Consider the following 24156-nt stretch of genomic DNA (forward strand, 5'->3'; position numbering starts at 1 on the left):
ACTGCCATTTTAGATCACAAAATGTGTGGGAATCTACGCCTCAAGGGTAACATTGGTAGTTACATTGTCCTTTGCCACCCTCAGGCTTTATGTATAGATTCTGAGCAGAAGTGTGTCTGAAATATTTTTCTTGACCACATGTAAGAAAACTACATGATTTCAACACTGGGTTTCATCGTTCTAACCTCTATAATGGAGACATCAAAATAAGGAGTGAAATGTGGGTAAGAGGGGGTGCGACTATCTTACCATCGTGTGACACGTCCACAGTGGCACTGGGCGTAATCGTTTTGAAATTTGGTGCCAATGTAATGTCATTAACCAACCTTACACCTCACATGAACTTCTGAGCTTGACCTATTTTTCGCACAAGTCAACATCTTGCTGCCCGAAGCCTTGCTGGGCCCGAGAGGGATGTCGCAGGGTGCCATGATTTTGCATCATTACAGAGGCATTGTAGGCACTTGTGAGCTTAATTTCAAACTTATCACCGCAGTGGGAAATAGCTACGGAGTTTCCAAAATGTGATCCTTTAATTCCATTACGCAGTGTACTTATACAGGACAAGATAACTAACTAGACAAATAAAAACATAAAATGTGAGCAAACAATTTCAGTTACTTCTTGAGGAGTCATGAAGGCACCTTACAGAACAAATCTGGCACTACACAATTCAATTTCTCTCACTTTCTAAAACAAAAATAAACCTTCTGTGTATATCAACTTTGAGTTCCTGGAAACATCTCTCCAAAGTGCCCACAACAAACTGCCCAAGACAGTATACTGGAGTCACTTTACTACAAGGCTGCGCTAATGCTTACAATCTGAAGGAGGGTAATATAAAAAAGATGTGTACTGTATGGAAAACAGAGAATTTTCATTGCTTTCTCAATAGCAGTGAACCTTGAATAAGGAAATGAGCCATATATTTCAAATATCTGAAAATGTTGACTAAATGTGGCTCATGACATAACACTCCAATTTAGAAATTTAAAAACTAAATGTGTCTACTGCTCTGCACAAGTGATAAGACAATTGCACTTCTCAAATGTGTCATGTCCTGACACAGGATACAGGGAAGTTTGGGGGTTTGTGGTTTGTCTGCAATTTCCGAGTGGTGAGGAGCAAATGCAGAAAGACAAATTATCAGTGAAGGTGGGTTGATGACTTGGATCAGCGCCAAACAATGTCACAGGTTACCTGAAAGAGATGCAGATTCTTCGACTCGACAGGATGCTTGCAGTAGGAGACATGGAAATCAGGGGTCTGACTAACACTATTTATTTTCAATCAGACTAACTAATACAATGAAGGCTAATTGCAAAGATTTTTTTTTAATGTTGCACAACAGAAGTTAGTGTCTGAAGCCCTGAGGGCAGGTGCTAACAGACGTAGCTAACACTAGTAGCATGTTAAGTACAAACTTGAGAGAAGCACTCCGAGTGAGGAAAACAGACATGTTGGAAATTACCAAGGCTGGCCACGAGCGACACGGAGTCAGTGCCTCAGCAATCTGACCGAAAACTCCTCTGAATACAAAAACATGGGTTTTTAAAGAATCACAGCAGCACACCATTTCTCCCTTCCTATAGTCGACTCACCAATCCCACTGGCACTTAACAAGCTTTGGTCAATCCGGCAAATCTCTCTGCACCTCCAGGGCACCCCCAGCCCATCATATTTAGATTCTTCCCTTCTCCTACTCAGTAGGTAGGGGTGCTTCTGGATTTTACATTAACTAACTCCAAGTTTGATATCAAAAGTTTTCTGCTGAAAGATAAACGTCACTGCCATGTCTATTATGGCCAACAACAACAGTGTTTTATGTCACTTGGTCCTGCTTTCCATCATCCTGTGGGTGGGGACTGCTGTAGTAACATTCTAACCTGTGTAAGTCCACTGATGTTGCAGTTCTCAGGAGCAAGTATCAAGCTTGCTGCCTCTACTAAGATATGCCTTTCCGTGGGCATCATCTATAGCGACACCTTACAACAGCAGCTAGACAGTGGATGGAGTTACCAGTTAATTCTCTGAAGTGAAACTTCTCCCCTGAGACAGCTGCCCACAGTGTCTGCAGTTTGCAGGACTCTAGTGTTACTATTTATCTCCAGTAACCTAAATGCAACCACTTTTGCCTCTTCTGTGCATTGTTTCCCTGATTTCAATACCTCGGAGTGCCCTTGATGGCTCCAAATAGCCTTAAGCGTAACAACTTACAAGTCATTATGTCATCAATATATGACAAATGCACAAATAAAGGAAGTTTAGAGTTGATATCAATATAGTTAGTGCTGGGGCACAAGCTCTGATTGTATAAGGACGGACAGAGAGGGAGGGGGAGGAGGAGGGGAGAGGTGCAGGCTAGGACCTCCTTTAAAGAACCACCTCATCAGCCATCACATTCCGTGATTTAGGTGAACTGCAGAAAATTTAAATAGTTAGTGTGTCTTAACCAGTACACCATCTAACTCTGTCTAACGTGTACACCTGACAGCACGAAAGATGGCCGTGGCTGACATTTGAATTACCCACCATGTAATGCAAGAGCCAATTACAGGAGGTGCAAATCTGCTCATAAAAATAAAAAAAAACACTTGTAATGATGAGTGTAGTAGAAGGATTAACACCATACTGACACTTAGCATAATGACACACCCTCCAAAAACATGTGAGAAAACCGTGCCACCTTATTCGTACCATTGCAGACATAGTAAAGGTACTTCACTGCATGACACAGAGTCAAGAATGGTAAGGATTATCTAATTATCACCAGCTGTAGCACAATGCGTTCATATCTCAGCGGCATAGTCAGTGGCCTGGCAGGCATTACTCCACTGATTTGTTTAATCTATCAAAATTCCAAAATTAATAGAATGAACAGTTCATAATTCTTATTAAGATACCTTTGCCCCACAAAAGGACACAGCATGTGGTTTCTTTACCACTTAATATCCTGTCCAAAGGCCTTCAACTTCATTGTATGCCTGCGAACTGTGAAGGGAGTCTATGAGATGGGTCATCAATCTCTCATTTTCTGCCGCCTCCACCAGTGTGGCTAGGGTAATACTCAAACGGTCATCACAAGTTCTTACTGTGAGGTCAGGTCAGTTTTCTCACAAGGTCCATTTCACCTCCGCACAGGAGGTCGTTCTCCACCAGAAGTGACTCTCACTGATTTATAGCCAAAATCCTGTTGCATCTTTTGTGGGAAAGCAGCTGCATACCACTGAAACGTGTTTCACATTATACAATGCAGAGCTTCATAGACAACAATACTGAACCAGAAGAATGTGTCGACATTTTACATAAAAAGTCTGCATGTTGCTTATTCAGTTGCAGTGACTATTTATGAACTTCTAGCTATTCCGTTAACATTCACTGTATCTTTAGACATACCAACATTTATACTTGCAGAAAATATTTTGTGCCTTCTTGGAACATATCTAGAACTGTTTTTGTAATTTCTGAAGAAATATTTCCTCACCTGCATGTTCCCAAGGTAAATAAAAAAATATAGCATGTTGAATTTCATATATGTTGATACTGTACTGGACTAACTATCATTGTGATTTCTGTTGGTCAATTTTTGTGCTGTCAAGTGTAAATAATAGGAACTAATACAGGGAAAAAGTTGTAATTTTAAAATAATTTTTATCTTAAAACCATTTTAAGAATGCAAAGTTGTGACAATTATAATTTCTGACAGAAATACTAAGTTTTATACTGAATGGGCTTGATTCGGTACTAATAAAGGGTGTCCCAGGAGGAATGGTAAATGTTCAAGAATATGACAGAAATGATCATTCAAAGCAAAAAAGTCTAGCAAACATTGTTTGTAAAATGCATACCATAAGAGCTATGAGCACTACTACTGATACAGTGAAGTAATATCTTCTACTGCATGCTCTTTGGTTTTTGTATTTTGCGAGGTGGTAGTATGGACCAAAACAAGAAAAAAATGGCCAGTAAACATGGGCTCTAATCTGAACACCTTAAAAGCTATGAACAGTTGTGCATCTTCACCACTGTGAAATCCATCTCTTGTGCTGAAAAAATGTTCGTAGCTCTTAAAGATATACATTTTAGAGACCATGTTTACCAGACATTTTTGCTTCGAATGATCATTCCTGCCACGTCTGTGAATACTGGTAATTCCTCCTGAGAGATCCAGTATGTTTTCCATCAAGATGATATGCTCGATAATTAAATTCTAAAGACTTCAAACTTTACATGCCAAACAAAATCTGATTTAAGTTATTCTTACCATTAAGCACACATGGAAAGATGATGTAAAATGTTAATGCAGTTGAATGAAAGTAAAGTACTTCTGAGCCGCACATTAGGATTGTGATCAACAGCACGCACATTCCCATACTGACCACTCTGCAAAACAACAACTAGTTTTCATATAAACATTAGGATCAATCAGAAGCTAAGTGAATATTTTAATTAAACAAAATTTTTAATCTTACAAGATTTATGATGTGTACTTACGGCTTGTAGTGGATAAAGAGTGTGCAATGAATTAAGGTGATGGCTTTAAGCACTGAATATATACCAAGAATTCTCGACAGTAGAGGATCATCTGAAATTCAAACAGAAAAAGCTGGTGTTATTCAACTGTTTCTTTAAAGTAAAACCCGAAGGGAGGTATCTGCTCAATTTTGAAAGAGCAGAAGGCACAGGTACAATGTAGCACAAAATCAGCAATGCTGTAGAACCTACATGAGATGTGGAAGTGCTATTGATCAGAATTTCTGGCTACACCTGTTTTGGCAACAGTAATGAGACTGGACACTAATAACGCAGTAGGGCTGCATGACATAACTTTACTCCATTTTCTAGCAGCATAACCAATGGCATTGTGCAATACCTCTATCACTGATAATGTTATTTTTTTGTATTTCAATATTATTTATGTGATCATTAAAACATTTGAATATACTTGACATGAAAATATAATTACTGGGCACATTATGACGTACACACCTCTGTATGTACATATTTTATCTGCCTGAAATGCTTGTTATCAACATATAAGCTTCAAAAGGGTTGCAGTGGGGTATTTCTTGGTAGTCATCTAAGAAACCACAATCCACTCCAACACAAGATTAACTTTCCTTATAAATATTACTTACAAGAAAACGTCCACTGTACGAGTTTAATCATAATACCAGTTGCTGAAAGTGAAACTTTTTTCAATTCTGCTTCATCATGTACATCTAATGTATTTACAGATGGGTTTCCATCAATCTTTATCAACTACTTTTAAAAGCAAAGTATGGCACTAATAAGACATAAAAAGAAGCCTTCAACTACAGGAGGTATCAATATCATTGCAAGGAAAAGGAAATTAAATGAATGCTTAGGACAAACAAAGAAGTAGGGCAATATTCATGTTACAAAGTGAAGAAATGGGAAAAAATCTGACTAGCCTGGAAATTAATAATTAAAATAGTAAAATTAAATCTATCTAAGCAACAGTTAAAGAGAACAGCCGCGTAATCAGTTAAGGAGTGTGAGAATTTTATTACTGAAGACGATATCAAATACGACATTATAGCAGTCAGGTACATCTACATCTACATTTGTACTCCGGAAGACACCCAACGGTGTGTGGCAGAGGGCACTTTACGTGCCACTGTCATTACCTCCCTTTCCTGTTCCAGTCGCGTATAGTTCATGGGAAGAACGACTGCCGGAAAGCCTCCGTGCGCGCTCAAATCTATCTAATTTTACATTCGTGATCTCCTCGGGAGGTATAAGTAGGGGGAAGCAATATATTTGATACCTCATCCAGAAACGCACCCTCTTGAAACCTGGACAGGAAGCTACACTGCGATGCAGAGCGCCTCTCTTGCAGAGTGTGCCACTCGAGTTTGCTAAACATCTCCGTAACGCTATCACGCTTACCAAATAACCCTGTGATGGAGAACGCCGCTCTTCTTAGGATCTTCTCTATCTCCTCTGTCAACCTGACCTGGTACAGATCCCACACTGATGAGCAATACTCAAGTATAGGTCGAACGAGTGTTTTGTAAGCCACCTCCTTTGTTGATGGACTACATTTTCTAAGGACTCTCCCAATGAATCTCAACCTGGCACCCGCCTTACTAACAATTAATTTTATATGATCATTCCACTTCAAATCGTTCTGCACGCATACTCCCAGATATTTTACAGAAGTAACTGCTACCAGTGTTTGTTCTGCTATCATATTATCATATTTATTTATTTATTTACTTATTTATTTATTCTTCCATGGGACAAAATTAAGGAGAAGTCGCCATGGTCATGGGATGAGTCAATACATGAAATTATAACACGATAGTAGAGACAGATAAAATGAAATACAAGAAATGTATTCAGGCAACAATTAGTAACTTTAAATAAAGAAAATCAACAATGTAACACTGGAATCCACTTAATTTTTCAGTTCTTCCAAGGGCTCCTCGACAGAATAGAAGGAGTGAGCCATGAGGAAACTCTTCACTTTAGACTTAAAAGAGTTTGGGCTACTGCTAAGATTTTTGAGTTCTTGTGGTAGCTTACTGAAAATGGATGCAGTGGAATAGTGCACTCCTTTCTGCACAAGTCAAGGAAGTGCAGTCCACATGCAGATTTGATTTCTGCCTAGTATTAACTGGGTGAAAGCTGCTAACTCAAGGGAATAAGCTAATATTGCTAACAACAAACAACATTAAAGAAAATATACACTGTGATGGCAATGTCAGAATTCCCAGACTATTGAATAGGGGTCGACAAGAGGTTCTCGAACTTACACCACATATAGCTCGAACAGCTCGTTTTTGAGCCAAAAATTCCCTTTCTGAATCTGAAGAATTACCCCAAAAAATAATACCATATGACATAAGCATATGAAAATATGCGAAGTAGACTACTTTTCATGTTGAAATGTCACTTATTTCAGATACTATTCTAATGGTAAACAAAGCACCATTTAGTTTCTGAACAAGATCCTGAACATGGGCTTTCCACAACAGCTTACTATCTATCCGAACGCCTAGGAACTTTAACTGTTCTGTCTCGCTTATAATATGCCAATTCTGTCTGACCACAATATCAGTTCTTGTTGAATTGTGAGTTAGAAACTGCAAAAACTGAGTCTTACTGTGATTTAGCATAAAATTATTTTCCACAAGCCACGAACTTATTTCATGAACTACATTATTTGATAATGTTTCAATATTACACACAAGATCCTTCACTACCAAGCTGGTGTTATCAGCAAACAGAAATATTTTTGAATCACCTGTAATACTAGAAGGCATATCATTTATATAAATAAGAAACAGCAGTGGCCCCAGCACCGGCCCCGGCCCTTGGGGAACGCCCCACTTAACAGTGCCTCATTGGGACTGAACATCACTACCACTCTCAATATTGGGGAGAATTACCTTCTGCTTTCTGTTCTTAAAGTAAGAGGCGAACCAGTTGTAAGCTACTCCCCTTACTCCATAATGGTCCAACTTCTGTAGTAATATTTTGTGGTCAACACAGTCAAAAGCCTTTGTTAAATCAAAGAAAACACCTAGCTTTCACAACCTTTTATTTAATCCATCCAAAACCTCACAGAGAAAAGAAAATATAGCAATTTCAGTTGTTAAACCATTTCTAAAACCATACTGTACATTTGACAGAAAATTATGTGAATTTAAATCCTCCAGTAACCTTGTATATACAACCTCCTCGATAACTTTAGCAAACACCGATGGCATAGGAATAGGTCTATAATTGTCAACATTATCCCTGTCTCCCTTTTAGTAAGTGGCTTCACTACCGAGTACTTTAATCGGCCAGGAAACCGAGCACTCCTAAAGGAAAAGTTACAGATATGGCTAAGTACTGGGCTAACATACATAGAACAATACTTCAGTATTCTGCTAGATACCCCATCATATCCATGAGAGTTCTTGGTCTTTAGTGATTTAATTATTAATTCAATCTCCCTCTTGTCTGTATCATGGAGGAGCATTTCAGGTAACAATCTCAGAACACTTTTTTCTACGAGTGCTATATGATTCCCTGTTGGGACTAGGTTTCTATTTAGTTCACCTGCTATATTCAGAAAGTAATTATTAAATACTGCACATACATGCGACTTATCAGTAACACGAACATTCCCACTACGCACTGATTCTATATCCTCGAACTGTCTGTGCAGACCAGCCACTTCCTTTACGACTGACCACATGGTTTTAATTTTATCCTGAGACTTAGCTATTATATCTGCATACCACATACTTTTTGCCTTCCTAATAACTTTTTTAGGCACCTTACAATACTGTTTGTAATCGGCAGCTGCATTTAGATTTTGACTGTTTCTAATATTTTGATATAATTGCAACTTTGTTCTACAGGATATTCTTATCCCTCTAGTCCGCCACCCAGGCTGCCTGTTTGTGCTAGTACCCTGTTTTGAACGTTCTAACGGAAACCAACTTTCAAATAGCATGAGAAAAGTCTTGAGGAAAGCATTATATTTATCGTCTACTGTATCAGCACTATAAACATCTTGCCACTCTTGTTCCTTGATAAGGTTTACAAAGGTCTCTACAGCAACTGGATCAGCTTTCCTAAAAAGTTGGTAACTATATTTAACATGAGTTGCAGCACAAAAATATTTTAGAGTTAAAACTTTTGCATCACGATCTGAAAGGCCATTCACTTTTTTGCTAACAGAATGCCCTTCTAGTAATGAGGAATGAACAAAAATGGTGTCTATGGTTGTTCTACTGTTCCCTTGCGCTCTTGTTGGAAAGAATATGATTTGCATAAGATTATATGAGTTAAGGAGGTCTACCAGCATCCTCTTCCTTGCACTATCACTTACACAATTAATATTGAAGTCACCACATATAACTAACTTTTTGTATTTCCTATAAAGTGAACCAAGAACCTCCTCTAGCTTTAGCAAAAATGTTGTGAAATCAGAGTCTGGGGATCTATCAATAACAACAGTTAGAAGTTTAACTCCACTAAATTTAACCACACCTACACAAGATTCAAACACCTTTTCAGTGCAGTACTTTGAAACATCAATTGACAATAAAGGATCCTTCTTTCTATGTATTCGCAATACATTACATTTGTCTATGTTAAGGGTCAGTTGCCACTCCCTGCACCAAGTGCCTATCCGCTGCAGATCTTAAGGCATTTCGCTGCAGTTTTCTAATGCTGCAACTTCTCTGTATACTACAGCATCATCCACGAAAAGCTACATGGAACTTACGACACTATCTACTAGGTCATTTATATGTATAGTGAAAAGCAATAGTCCCATAACACTCCCCCCTGGCACGCCAGAGGTTACTTTAACGTCTGTAGACATCTCTCCAATGAGAACAACATGCTGTATTCTGTTTGTTAAAAACTACTCAATTCAGCCACACAGCTGGTCTGATATTCCATAGGTTCTTACTTTGTTTATCAGGAGACAGGGCAGAACTGTATCAAACGCCTTCCGGAAGTCAAAGAAAATGGCATCTACCTGGGAGCCTGTATCTAATATTTTTTGGGTATCTTGAACAAATAAAGTGAATTGGGTCTCACAATTGCTGTTTCCGGAATCCATGATGATTCCTACAGAGCAGATTCTGGGTTTCCAGAAATGACATGTTATGACTTATCTTAGAAGAAAGATTAAGGAAAGGCAAACCTCCATTTCTAGCATTTGTAGACTTAGAGAAAGCTTTTGACAATGTTTACTGGAATACTCTCTTTCAAATTCTAAAGGTGGCAGGGGTAAAATACAGGGAGCGAAAGGCTATTTACAATTTGTACAGAAACCAGATGGCAGTTATGAGAGGTTAGGGGCATCAAAGGGAAGCAGTGGTTGGGAAGGGAGTGAGACAGGGTTGTAGCCTCTCCCCGATGTTATTCAATCTGTATATTGAGCAAGCAGTGAAGGAAACAAAAGAAAAATTCGGAGTAGGTATTAAAATCCATGGAGAAGAAATAAAATCTTTGAGGTTCGCCGAAGACATTGTAATTCTGTCAGAGACAGCAAAGGACTTGGAAGAGCAGTTGAATGGAATGGACAGTGTCTTGAAAGGAGGATATAACATGAACATCAACAAAAGCAAAATTAGGATAATGGAATATAGTCGAATTAAGTCTGGTGATGCTGAGGGAAATAGATTAGGAAATGAGACACTTAAAGTAGTAAAAGAGTTTTGCTATTTGGGGAGCAAAATAAATGATGGTGGTCGAAGTAGAGAGGATATAAAATGTAGACTGGCAGTGGCAAGGAAAGCGTTTCTGAAGAAGAGTAATTTGTTAACACCAAGTATAGATTTAAGTGTCAGGAAGTCGTTTCTGAAAGTATTTGTATTGAGTGTAGCCATGTGTGGAAGTGAAACATGGACGATAAACAGTTTGGACAAGAAGAGAATAGAAGCTTTCGAAATGTAGTGCTACAGAAGAATGCTGAAGATTAGATGGGTAGATCACATAACTAATGAGGAGGTATTGAATAGAATTGGGGAGAAGAGGAGTTTGTGGAACAAATTGACAAGAAGAAGGGACCGGTTGGTAGGACATGTTCTGAGGCACCAAAGGATCACAAATTTAGCATTAGAGGGCAGCGTGGAATCGTAGAGGGAGACGAAGAAGCTTGCACAGGATAGGGTAGCATGGCGAGCTGCATCAAACCAGTCTCAGCACTGAAGACCACAACAGCAGCAACATTTACTTCCATATTCAGGGATGCTGCAATGGCCTTATGATCACTGCTTCCCTGTTCTGCGCTTACAGTGTCAAAAAGTTCAGGTCTGTTTGTTATCAGTAGGTCCAAGACGTTATCTCCATGAGTTGGTTCTCTGTTTAATTGCTCAAGGTAATTTTCGGATAGTGCACTCAGTATAATGTCACTTGATGCTCCATCCCGACCACCCGTCCTAAACATCTGAGTGTCCCAGTCTATATCTGGTAAATTGAAATCTCCACCTAACACTATAACATACTGAGGAAATTTATGCGAAATGTACTCCAGATTTTCTCTCAGTTGTTCTGCCACTAATCTTGCAGAGTCGGGAGATTGGTAAAAGGAGCCAATTATTAACCTAGCTTGGTTGTTGAGTGTAACCTCCACCCATAATAATTCACAGGAACTATCCACTTCTACTTCACTACAGGATAAACTACTACTAACAGCGGCAAACACGCCACCACCGGTGTTAACATGGCCTGTTGAGTTGCTCTCAATTGGCTGCAGAGTCCCGCGAGCCCACCAGGTTAACCTGTGGCCCATACAGGCTGGGCCGTGAGATACAGGCTGGGCTGCGAGATAGAGGCTGGGCAAGCTGAAACTGGCATCATGGATGACTAATGTTTAAGACACAGAAAAAGAAAAAACTGGAATAACACACAATTATGAATGCAAGGACAAAAATAAAAGCATAAAAATGTTGAAAAGGCCACGAGTCAGGCCAGTCTGCTTTTCAGTCATGGCTAGACAGCCAATTCATCCTTTAATAGTTTAATTTCAAAGACTGAAGATAAAGTGGAGGTGATGCAGCTGTAGAAAAGTAAGAGAATAAAACAACCAAAGTGAGAGAAAATTTAAGATAAACAAATGGGAGGTGGTCTCTGAAACAACACTTGTATAGTGTGCTAAGGGTGGGTTACCATCATGAGGTCCCATAGAACTTACTTGAGACAAAGAGGACAGCAATGAGGTGTTGGTGACTGGAAGATGCCATCTTCATAGTGAACTCCAGGTGAATTGAGTAACAGGTTCTTCACTGACCCCCTCATAATCCAGGAGTTGGACAAAAACTTCTTGTCTCAAGAGACCAATACCGTACCTGATTCACCATTAATTTGAGCAATTTACACAAAACATCTGAGAAGCTGACAGAACTATGGCTGTCCATTTCAAAGATTTTTTTATCTAGTTTTAAGATTGGAACAATGCTACTTTCCTTCCACTGGATTGGGAGCTCATCCTCACACCACATATGATTAGACTACAAGAATGTGGTATCAGAAAACCACAGATAGGTGTTGTATTTTTGAAGTGGATTCTAGCAGGTCCCTGGCTGTAGCACGACCAGAGGCCACAGCCCTGAAGAGTTCCCATTCACTGGAAGGAGCATTATATGGTTCTAGATGTTGCTGCCATATGGCCATCTTTTTTGTAGAGGGGTGTGGAGGGACAGTTGTCCAAAGGAGAGGGTTGTGTGAAATGCACTGCTGAGTTGTGCAATAAGAGAGGGTCAGTATGAACATTGCCTTCTAAAAAGATACCTGGAGTGGTGGTTATTAGCTGACAGCTGGCAAGTTAATCTATACCTATAAAGAAGAGGCATGGGTACCTTCAGTAATGACCCATTTTTCCCAACATTCCTTCTTCTGGTGTTTTATGAGATAGGGTGCTTTTTAAAAACAATAAGGTTTTCCATTCACCTACAATGTTTTATTGCCTTGGCAATTTCCTATGTCTATCATAGGACTAGTTTAAAATAAGGTGGTCCTGATGACAAAACTAATCATTAATGCTGCTACTTTTAGTATTGCAGCAATTGTGTCTCTTATTATGTAAATTACGCCCATTAGTTCTCCTAAGGGACCATCATGGTGGGTGCTCTGTCGACAATTGGCAAACAGTCACTCTCGCAGAGATTGTCATGTACCCTCCACAGGATTGAGGAGGGGAGGTTGGAACATCAGACTGAGTAATCACTAGCTGTATACATTCCATCTGTCAGACTAAATTGAGTTGCAGTGCCACTGCTCAGTAAGCAGAGGCCACGATCTGTGATAACTTATTCCATTAGACTGCCTTGGTCAGATGTTCTAACACTGCCCCACAATGGGTTGTGAGCATTGAAATCACGCAGGAGGAAAGGTGGAGGCAGCTAATAGATCAGATAAGCTATCTCTTGGTATGTCAGCTCCCTAACAGAAGGTAGGTGTCCATTATGGACAGTAAAATCCACATTTGTCCATATACAAACTGCCACAGCCTCTAATGCTGTACTGAATCATACCTGATCACTAACGTATCTGGAGGTACCAATGTACAGACACAATCCATGCTAACTATTTTTGAAATAGGGTAGGTGCATATGTTTCAGGAAACAAAGTTTCTGTAGGGAAATACCAGGTGATCAAAAACTCAGTATAAATTTGAAAACTGAATAAATCATAGAATAATTTATCTAGAAGGGCACAAATTGACACATATGCTTAAAATGACATGGGGTTTTATTAGAACCAAAAAATACAAAAGTTCAAAAAATGGCCGACAGATGGCACTTCATCTGATCAGAATAGCAATAATTAGCATAACAAAGTAAGACAAAGCAAAGTTGATGTTCTTTACAGGAAAAGTAAGACAAAGCAAAGATGATGTTCTTTACAGGAAATGCTCAATATGTCCACCATCATTCCTCAACAATAGTTGTAGGAATAATTTTGTGAACAGCACTGTAAAGCATGTCTGGAGTTATGGTGAGGCATTGGCATCGGATGTTGTTTTTCAGCACCCCTAGACATGTAGGTCGATCACGATACACTTGCGACTTCAGGTAACCCCAAAGCCAATAATCACACGGACTGAGGTCTGGGGACCTGGGAGGACAAGCATGATGAAAGTGGCGACTGAGCACATGATCATCATGTGCGCAAGAGATCTTTCATGCGTCTAGCAATACGGGGTGGAGCGCCATCCTGCATAAACATCGTATGTTCCAGCAGGTGTTTATCAGCCAGGCTGGGAATGATGCGATTCTGTAACATATCGGCGTACCTCTCACCCGTCACGGTAGCAATTACAAAACCAGAATCATGCATTTCCTCGAAGAAAAAAGGCCCGATAACGGTAGATGTGGTAAATTGAACACATACTGTGACTTTCTCGTTGCAAATGGAATTTCCACTAATGTTCTAGGATTTTCAGTAGCCCAAATTCTGCAGTTGTGGGCATTGACAGACCATCAGAGTGAGAAATGAGCTTCGTCGGTCCACAACATGTTACTCAACCAATCATCATCTTCTGCCATCTTTTGAAATGCCCACACCGCAAATGCCCTCCGCTTCACTAAATAGCCAGGTAACAGTTCATGATGCCAATGGATTTTGTACAGATAGCATCAGGGGGGGGGGGGGGGGGGGTACGCCTAAGTGTATGGAATGCTGGTGCGATGTGCGACTGCACGAGCACTGACTTCCCCGTGCATAGACGAACCCGCTACAGCCTCCATTTCTTCCAGAACTGTCTCAGCAGCATTACGCCTTGTGCTCGGTCGGCTACTACGGGGTCTATCGTCTAAACAACACGTGGCTTTGAACTTTGAAATCATTCTCGCCAGAGCTGCACTTGTCAATGGGCCTTTACCCATTCGAATCCCCTTCTTAAGGTGATTGGATCATAATGCTGAACTAGCACATTCCCCGTTCTGATAATACAGCTTCACTAAAAGCGCCTTTTCAGGTAACGTCAACATGCTGCAACTGCTGGCGCATCCGATTCTCTCTCTCTCTCTCTCTCTCATTACAGCTCATTTTATACACGTTTGTCATGCGCAGTCACTGACGTTTTGCTGTCCAGCGCCATCTGTCGGGCGTTTTGTGAACTTTTTTTTTTTTTTTTTTTTTTTTTTTTTTTTCGTTGTAATAAAACCCCATGTCATTCCAAGCATGAGTGTCAGTTTTTACTTCTTTATCTACATTATTCTGTGGTTTATTAAGTTTTCAAATTTATACTGACTTTTTGATCACCCGGTACATTTGTTGTTGTTATAGTCTTCAGTCTGAAGACTGGTTTGATTCAGATCTCCATGCTGCTCTACCCAGAGCAAGCCTCATCTCCAAATAACAACTGCAATCTACTTCCATTTGAACATGTTTCATGAATTCAATCCTTGGTCTTCCTCTACAATTTTTACCCGTCACATTTCTCTCCATTATCAAACTGATGATTCCACATGTGTCGGAATGTGTCTTATCAAAGGATTCATTCTATTAGTAAAGTTGTGGCATAAATTTATATTTTCCAGAATTTGGTTAAGTACCTTATCCTTAGTTACTCTATCCATCTATCTTATCTTCAGAATTATTCTGTACCACCACATTTGAAAGCTTCTTCCTTCTCTTTTCTGAACTGTTTAATGTCCACAAACACCTCCAGTAAAGATTTCCTCACATTTAAGTTTATATTAGAAGTTAACGAATTCCCATTTTTCAAAAATTCTTGCTATTAATAGTCTGAAATTTATACACTCTCAGCTTTGGCAATCATCAGTTATTTTGTTGCCCAAATAGCAAAACTCATCTCATTTCCTAATCGACTTCCTTCAGCATCACCTGATTAAATTTAACTACATTCCATTACTGTGGTTTTACTTTTGTTGTTGGTCATCTTATAACTTATTTTCAAGGTGCTATCTATTCCATTCAACTGCTCTTGCAAGTCCTTTGCTGTCTCCAACAGAATGGCAATGTCACTGGAAAGCCACAAAACTTCTACTTCTTGTCCCCAAACTTTAATAATGCTCCCTACAAGTTTCTCCTTGGTTTCCTTTACTTTTTGCTCAATGTACAGATTGAATAACACCAGGAATAGACTATGAGCCTGTCTCACTTCCTTCTCAATCACTGCTTCCCTTTTGTGTTCAACTCTTCTAACAGCAGTCTGGCTTCTGTATAAGTTCTAAATAACCTTTCCCTCCCAGTAATTTATCCATGCTACCTTCAGAATTTCAACTAGCATATTCCAGTCACAATTGTTAAAAGCTTTCTCTAAATCTAAAAATGCTTTAAAAATTGGTTTACCTTTCTTTAACTCATCTTCAAAGATAAGTCATAGGGTCACTATCGCCTCACTTCTTTCAATGTTTCTGCAGAACCCAAACTGATCTTCTCCAAGGTCAGCTTTTAGCAAGTTTTCCTTGAGCTTCTGTAAATAACTTGTCAGTTTTTGCAAGCATGCCTTATTAAAGTGATAAGTCTGGATTTGTCAGCAACTGCCTTCTTTGTAATTGGAATTATAACTTTTTTCTTGACATCTGTGGGTATTTTGCCTGTCTCTCAAATTTCAGTCCTCTATCAAATTCTTCTTGCAGTATCCTATCACCCAATTCATCTTCGTCTGCTTCCTCTTCCCTTTCTATAATACTGTCACCCAGTCTGTTTCCTTTGTATCACACTCCTATATATTCCTTCCACCTTTTCCTTCTTTGCTTTGTACTGGCTTTCCACCTGATTTTGAGTTCTTGAGATTATATATATATATAAATGGGGCAATACCTATTGCTGGATTACATGGTATTAGCTGTCTGCGTCTCACTATGTGGTGAAAATAACTATTACAGTTTCAATGGTTGATGGCTGTTGATACACACAGGGTTGGTGGGAAGAAGGTGAGAACATGAGTCACATTTAGATCTCTGCTTGCACCACCTGGTTTGTGGGAATAATGTTACACGCATAATTTCAACATCAGCAGTGGGTTGGTGGGCTTTTGTGCAACAACTTCATTCTCCTTATTGTGTTTTATATGTTGGGGATCTCGTATGTATATAGAAAGGAGGGCAAGTGAACTGTTGTATAGCCCATAGCTCATGCCTCCCTCAAATCACTGGGTGACCGGCTACGAGGCAGTGTTACTGTGCGGAGCAGGTCTGCTGGGTGTGCCGGTTGAGTAGGACGGTATTCTGGCATGGGGTGGGAAACTGAGGCCCATGATATGGGAGCAGAGGGGGAGGGGGATATTGTTCCCTCACTAACAGATGTATTCAGTCAGCCATCAGGGCCTGATATAGGCAGAACTGTGGACATCCTCACCCTTACTAAGGACAGAGATTGGTCACCGCAATTGCTGTCATTTGAACTGGGTATAAGCATTAATATTATTTCCTCGATTCAAAATATGAAAAACACTTAAAGGTTTTTGTACTCCTGTATCATTCTTTCCTTCTTTAAAATGGAGCAGTTCAAAGGGGAAATGTAACACACTGTAGTTGATACATACTGGCAGTTGGTTACTCAAAAGTGTTCTTATGTAGCAGCCATCCACAGTCTCCTCAAATTAGGTAATTTGTGTGCAGTGAAAAAGTATTCCCAGAACAGATACATTGGAAACACCACATGGGGGTTGAAACACATGATTTTACATCACATCAGTGAACCATTATTTTGCCTTTCAGGTAATACATTGTCTGCAGCTCGTGGTAGTGTTCTCACTTCCTGAGCACGGGGTCCCGGGTTTGATTCCCGGCACGGTCAGCCATTTTCACCTGCCCCGAGATCACTGGGTGTTTTTGTGTCATCTTCATCATCAGCATTCATCCCCATTACAGTCGCATAAAGGTAACGGCAAATTACTTCCATTAGGACCTAACCTAGTACAGCGGTGCGGGTCTCTCGCATTGTTCCCCTAGGCTCTGTCCAGCAGCATGGGACTTCACTTCCAGGTAATAGATCTAGATCTACATCTACATCGACACTCCGCAAATCACACTTAAGTGCCTGGCAGAGGGTTAATCGAAACACCTTACTTTTGAACAGCACGTGGAAGAAATGAACACCTATATCTTTCCGTGCAAGCTCAGAATTCCCCTTTTTTTATTATGCTGATTGGTTTTCCCTGTGTAGGTCGGCGTCAACAAAATATTTTCTCATTTTGAGGAGAATGTTGGTGATTAAAATTTTGTGAGAAGATTGCACCACATCAACAAAGTCTTTGTTTTTTAATGATGTCCATCCCAAATTCTGTATAACGTCAGTGACACTCTGTCCCCCATTTTGCGACAATACAAAATGTGCTGTTCTTCTTTGCACTTTTTCAATAGATTCAGTTAATCCTATCTAGTAAGGATCCCAGACTGTGCAGCAGTACTCTAAAAGAGGACAGATAAGCGTAGTGTAGGGGGGTCTCTTTAGTAATTCTGTTACATTTTCTAAGCGTTCTGCCAATAAAATTCAGTCTTTGGTTTGCCTTCCACACAACATTTTCTGTGTGTTCTTTCCAATTTTAGTTGTCAGAAGGAATAACATTGGCCAAAGAAGAACTGCCACAAGAACTTTGCAGACAGCACCAATGTCATATACGGTGTGAAACACAAAAGGAACTGCAACATGTGTAGGCTGAAGATAAACAGAATGCGCTTTGCCATCAAAAGACCACATGATAACTATGGAAGCGCTATCTTTGTTCATCCAGATGTCTAAATTCTACCCACAGCACTCAGAGAAGAAAATAACATCAAAATCCTTACAATAGAAACAGCTAATTGTACCATTTCATCTCTCTAAAAACCACCTGGTGAAGAATTCAGAGTTAACAAACCAACAAACTATCAAAATAAACTAATGCAGATTGGTAATTTCAGCAGCCATAGTGACATTTGGGGCTATGATAATGAAGATGAAAATGGGGCAGCAGTAATAGAGTGGGCAGAAATGAATCACCTTATCCTAATCCACGATGCAAAACTACCTGTATCACCTCATATTCACCACCAACAGCTTTAGCCAACAGAGTATAAAGTTTGTCTATCCTCCAATATCAAATTCACAACATACACCGATAATCTGCCAAATATTTGCTGCTGTTAGACCTCAAAAAAATCCATTTTCAGAGGCAGTTTAACTTTAGAAAGGCTGACTGGTCAAGATTTGCAGATTTACTGGATGCCCAAATGTCTTCTATAGAACCAACACAAGAATGGTACAACAGTTTCACCATGGCCATAAAGAGAGGTTCCAAAATATCTTTCCCTGGGCTCACATCAGATTGGGCAGGCTTATGCACAGAATATAGCAACTTGTTCAGGGAAAATCCTTTCAATGAAACAAGTATAGAAACATTTTTTTGAGCATCTGTATTTTTGGCCGACTTTGCTCCAAATTATTGATATACAAATCACACAGAATTTTTTTCATATAATTTTTTTTATTACTTCACTTAAGGGTGTGCAAAAATGTTGTACAACATGGTCAAGTTATGTTTCTTTCAAGACAATATTGCCCGAGATATTACGCCCCGAACTTGCCAAAAACTCTTGGGTGCACAGTTGACAGCCTCTGGGGTAGACAAATGACTATCTCTCTGCAAATATTAAATTGGCTAAAATAGAACTTTACCAACATTCATTGAGAACATGTGTGATGGTTGTGTGGGAACATTTTCCCAAACTAAACCATTTGGTGTAGAATGGCCCTATTGAGGGAGGGTCTGCTGCTCAAGTTTGTTGGCGTTGTTCTATGTCACGTTTTCTCACTAATGTTTCATCAGTTTTAGTGAATGGGAAAGTTGCAGATGGACAACCCTAGATGACGATCTGCCTCAAAGATTAGTCCTGGTTGTAACCCCCCTGATGAACCATGGACCTTGCTGAGGTAGGGTGGCTATACAAACAGTTGTATCATATGTGCAACAGCAAAGGAGTATTAGTGGAGAGGTCAGACTAAACTGTGGTTGCTGAAGAGGGACAGCAGCCTTTGCAATAGCTCCAGAGGTAACAGCCTGGGTGACTGACTAATCTGGCCTTGTAACATTGGTCAACATGGTCTTACTATGTTGATACTGTGAATGGTTGTAAAGCAAGGAAAAACTACAGCCTATATTTTCCAAGGGCATGCAACTCTATTGCATGGTCTAATGATTATAGTCTCCTCTTGGGTAAAATATTTTGGAGGTAAGACAGTCACCTATTCAGATCTCTGGGTGATTGCTACCCAGGAGATAGTTGTCATCAGGAAAAACAAAAATAGTATTCAAAGGGTTGGAGTGTGGAATGTTGGATCCCTTAATCATGTAGGTAATTTAGAGAATTCGAAAAGAGAAATGAATAGGTTGAAGAGAGAATAGAGGAAATTAGTGAAGTGTAGTGGCAGGAAGAACATGATCTCTGGGCAGGTTCAAATGGCTCTGAGCACTATACGACTTAACTTCTCCGGTCATCAGTCGCCTACAACTTAGAACTAATTAAGCCTAAGTAACCTAAGGACATCACACACATCCATGCCCGAGGCAGGATTCGAACCTGCAACCGTAGCGGTCGCTTGGTTCCAGACTGTAGCGCCTAGAACTGCACGGCCACTCCGGCCGGCTCTCTGGGCAGGTGAGAACATAATGCAGGTACTACACTACTACAAACAGCATATTGAACACATTACAGCAGCCAAGATAGACATGATGCCAGCACACACCACAGTAATAAACAAGTATGCCTGCTACCTCTGCAGATTATGAAGATAATGGAAGAATATATGGGGATATAAAAGAAATTATTCATATAGTTAAGGGAGATGAAAATTTAATTGTGATGACTGACTGGAAATTGACTGTAGGAAAAAGAAGAAAAAACGAAAAGTCATAAGAGAGCAGAAACTATGCCTGCAATATCCAGAATATTTATACATTTCTTCCACACAGAACTAATAATTTACCCAAATGAGTGTCACACATCTGACAGAAAAAAAAGTGTAGATGTATATAACTAAGGAAAATTGTGGGAGGAGGAGATTACTGTTTAACGTCCCGTTGACAATGAGGTCATTAGAGACGGAGCACAAGCTAGGATTAGGGAAGGATGGGGAAGGAAATCAGCCATGCCCTTTCTAAGGAACCATCCCGGCATTTGCCTGAAGCGGTTTAGGGAAATCACGGCAAACCTAAATCAGGATGGCCGGATGCGGGATTGAACCGTCGTCCTCCCGAATGCAAGTCCAGTGTGCTAACCACTGTGCCACCTCGCTCGGTTAAGGAAAATTGTATTGGAGGTAAGTGAGGGATGTAAAAATTGGTGGAGGCAGATTTCTTTTTCATTTGCATCAGTTTCTGTGAGGTACATTTGATGACAACTGATCTGTAGTGTAGTCCATTGGCTAGGTTAAGTCGGAAGATGAATTTGGTTGAGAGTTGGCAAAACCCAACAATTGTGAATATGGGATGTTAGATTTGGTGTCATGCTGATCTCTAATGTAGCCCGAGGTCAACGTTCTGTTGAAAGGTGACTAGCTGTGAGTTGGCAAACTGGTGTTGACCCACTCAGTTAATGTTCATTATAGGTAATATTATTATTTTCATTTTGAAGTTTACAGTTTTTGTTTCACTTTTCACATTTTTTATTTTATTCTGGTAGGCTCTGAATATGTTTTCATGTATTCTATGGCCTAGAGTTACTGATCAAGAAGCCAGTTGAATAATGCACATAACAACAAAACCAAAGTCACTCAATCCATTAATGACTACCTAACTTAATTTCTTGACAATGTCATCACATAATGATATGTTTGTACAACTCTGCAGAGTTCTGATCAGAAGTTCATTATATAAGTTGTCAGTTTCACACACACAGTGACAAGATCCACTTAGATGTGGAACAACTAACGTCACCTTACAAATGTTAAGTAATATTTCTGTCGTGCTTTTGCTACAGATTTATATACAAATGGGATAAACATTATAACAGAGGAAATGCTTATATTATGGCAGGATTTTTGGAAATATAAAGTGTGGCCAGGCAGTGAATAACTCTAATAATGCAGTCTAAAACAAACCTCAAAATGTGTGAACAGGATGAAACAATGTAATTCCACTTGTGTCATTCATATATGGCATGCTACAGTTGTTGCTAACACATTGGCCTCATAATATTTACTCATTCAATACCGTAACCTTTCAAGACCAACAAGGGGTGGTGGAATAGAATTACAGAGAAATCTAATAAATAAATAAATAGTGTCTCGGCGCCGAGTTTTTAAATCACGATGGAAATGTTCCTAGCCTAGCATGTTTCAATAACCACGACCTGAAATGTTAAAGTAAATTTACTTAGTACTCGCGTTTAGAGAGTGAAGTTGTACGTGACGTGCGAATTTAATAAACAGCTCTATAAAATAAAGGTGCAGCTTAAACAGCTTTGACTTCACATGTGGAGTTACTCACTGTTGTCATGTTTACTTATACTCGTGGGAAGCTCTCCAATAAAGGATCGGTTTTCAATGAAGCATCGAACTGTCGTTCCCAAATCCATGAACGCCACAAACGCAATCCATCCCCGAAAAGCATACAATAGCTTTCGTTCCATATCACTTGCCATTGCTACCTACTCATTGCAATCAGTTAGTTTTGCTTTAAAAAAAAAAAAAAAAAAAAATCACTTGATTTTACGGCTGCCGTCGTTCTGTGCGTGCATCGCACACCGATATCCGCGACGCTCTACAAACTGAAACTACTATGTCATGTATCTCACATATCCTCATCTTTGGAGAGCTTGAATCCCAATAGCACGTATTAAGCTGTTTTCAAATGTTGGCAATCTCTTTAATTATCACTTAAAATAATAAAGATGACCTGCATTTTTTCAGCACTGTTTAAGCAGATTTTACGTACTTGAGAAAGGGAAAACATGACCTCGTTTGGCAGCGGGTTAGAAGAAGAACTGATTGAAGAACACTCAGTTTCGTTAATTATATTGTTTATTCTTTGTGCTTTTGTGGGCATATTTGTCGGTTTTTTTGCAAGCTGGTTTAATATCATATATATCTGGTTGCACAAGGTAACTATGAAAACATAGCGTTCTTAGAAGTAAGTGTTTCATACATTTGCGCTCCGAATAATATAAGAGTAGGAACCATACCGCCTGATTTAAATGAACAGTCCACCGATTAGTTGGTTTTAAATTGGATGAATAGAATTGTCATGAAGTGTTGTATGTGATAGTGTAGGCCTGGTGATGAAAACATTACCGTTGCTATTATGCAATTGTAATTTCACGTTACTGAGCATGACTTAGGATTCAGGGGCGCATGCAGACAATCCTTCATTGAAATAAATAATTACAGCACTTATCGTGAAGTTTTTAGTGGCACTGTATCACGAATTTCTTAACTGCCCCAAAAGTAGTCGCTACGAATTGCTATAGATAACAAACACGAGAAAAATGAATAAGCCATGGGAATAAACAGCAATGATTATAGTAATAAGAGTGCTGTAAATATTATAAATAACTTATACTGCTGCATCTCGTTTGTGAATTGATGAATGTGTAGGCTATTAGCCATTTTAATAGCTTAGAATATAAGTTAATAGACAGCCAGTTTCCTTTACATAATAAAAATAAAGAAATCCTAGTGAAATATCAGAGTTGTTTTGTTTGGTACATAGAAGATGTATACTTTGGAACCTTATGTTGCTGGACAAGACTATAGAGGCAGTAATATGTGATTTAGAAAATGTCTCATGTGACTGATAAATTTTCCATTGAAAGTTTCAGTCAGTAAACTTTAAATATGATAAAAAAAAAAACATATTTCAATCTTATTTAAGTAGTAGTGAATGAATATGGGGGTGTGTTATGGGTTACTCAATGTTTTCACTGTAGCAAAGTAATATAGAAGTCCCACCAAGGGCACATATAAACAGCATTGTGATGCTAGTCTCAACAGAGGATTGATAGACACAAATATCTTGTTACTGAACTAAAGTGTAATAATATGGGAGGAATTAAGGTGCTTACTTTTTTAAGATAATGGGCATAGATATGATTTAAAATCTGTCACAGGTCTGCACTTACTCTCATTACTCAATCATTTACTAATAACTCAGTATTTTGCTGTAGAACATGTACAAAGTTTTCTATTCGGTATTAAACTGCAACATTAGTGGGATGGCATCTGTGGGTTTGGAGTCTTAGGTGGCAGATACAGGCAGTCTGAGACTTCACAATGATATTTAAGCTTATTGTGGATGGCCCAGTCAATAGAACACAGTCTATAAATGTCCTCAGAGTTTGAAAATTATCTAACAAATAATTTTAATTTATTGTCAAGGGTTTGCTTTAGCATACAAAAACTGTCATACAGGATCAGAAATGTAATTCTTTAGTAAAGTTATTCTTCTGTATATTGTTCCTACAGAGAGTGCTAGTCTTGTTATGCTCATTGTCAGTCAGTGAAGTAAGATCAGATAGCTCAATTCAGCTTCTTTAATATGCTGCCATATCTGATTAGTACCTCATCAGCTATCTGTAAAAGCTTCATTTCATAATGAACTTGGTGGGTAGCATTTTAGAACCTGAGTTTTAGTGCAAAAGATTGACATTAAAACACGATGTGTACCTTAACCTGGGAATTTACTGTCACCTGCTCTCTTCCTGTTTCCAACAGTTTCAAATAACTGTG

At 39.2% G+C, this 24156-nt stretch overlaps 2 protein-coding genes across 2 annotated transcripts in view; one reads left to right on the forward strand and one right to left on the reverse strand.

The window, feature by feature from the left end:
- The window catches only part of LOC126298142 (uncharacterized), a 29254-nt gene extending 7000 nt beyond the window's left edge, over window positions 1-22254 (reverse strand). Inside the window, exons 1-3 of the mRNA XM_049989458.1 lie at window positions 21920-22254; window positions 4495-4585; window positions 4265-4383 (exon numbers count right to left, since the gene is read on the reverse strand). Coding sequence (XP_049845415.1) covers window positions 4265-4383; window positions 4495-4585; window positions 21920-22073 — 364 coding nt within the window. The 5' untranslated portion in view covers window positions 22074-22254. The remainder of the gene's footprint in view (window positions 1-4264; window positions 4384-4494; window positions 4586-21919) is intronic.
- A 38-nt stretch (window positions 22255-22292) lies between these two features.
- LOC126298141 (2-hydroxyacyl-CoA lyase 2-like) overlaps window positions 22293-24156 on the forward strand; it is a 94512-nt gene continuing 92648 nt past the window's right edge. The window contains exon 1 of the mRNA XM_049989457.1: window positions 22293-22532. Coding sequence (XP_049845414.1) covers window positions 22383-22532 — 150 coding nt within the window. The 5' untranslated portion in view covers window positions 22293-22382. The remainder of the gene's footprint in view (window positions 22533-24156) is intronic.

Source organism: Schistocerca gregaria, chromosome X (assembly GCF_023897955.1).
Source record: "Schistocerca gregaria isolate iqSchGreg1 chromosome X, iqSchGreg1.2, whole genome shotgun sequence".
Classification (NCBI taxonomy): domain Eukaryota; kingdom Metazoa; phylum Arthropoda; class Insecta; order Orthoptera; family Acrididae; genus Schistocerca; species Schistocerca gregaria.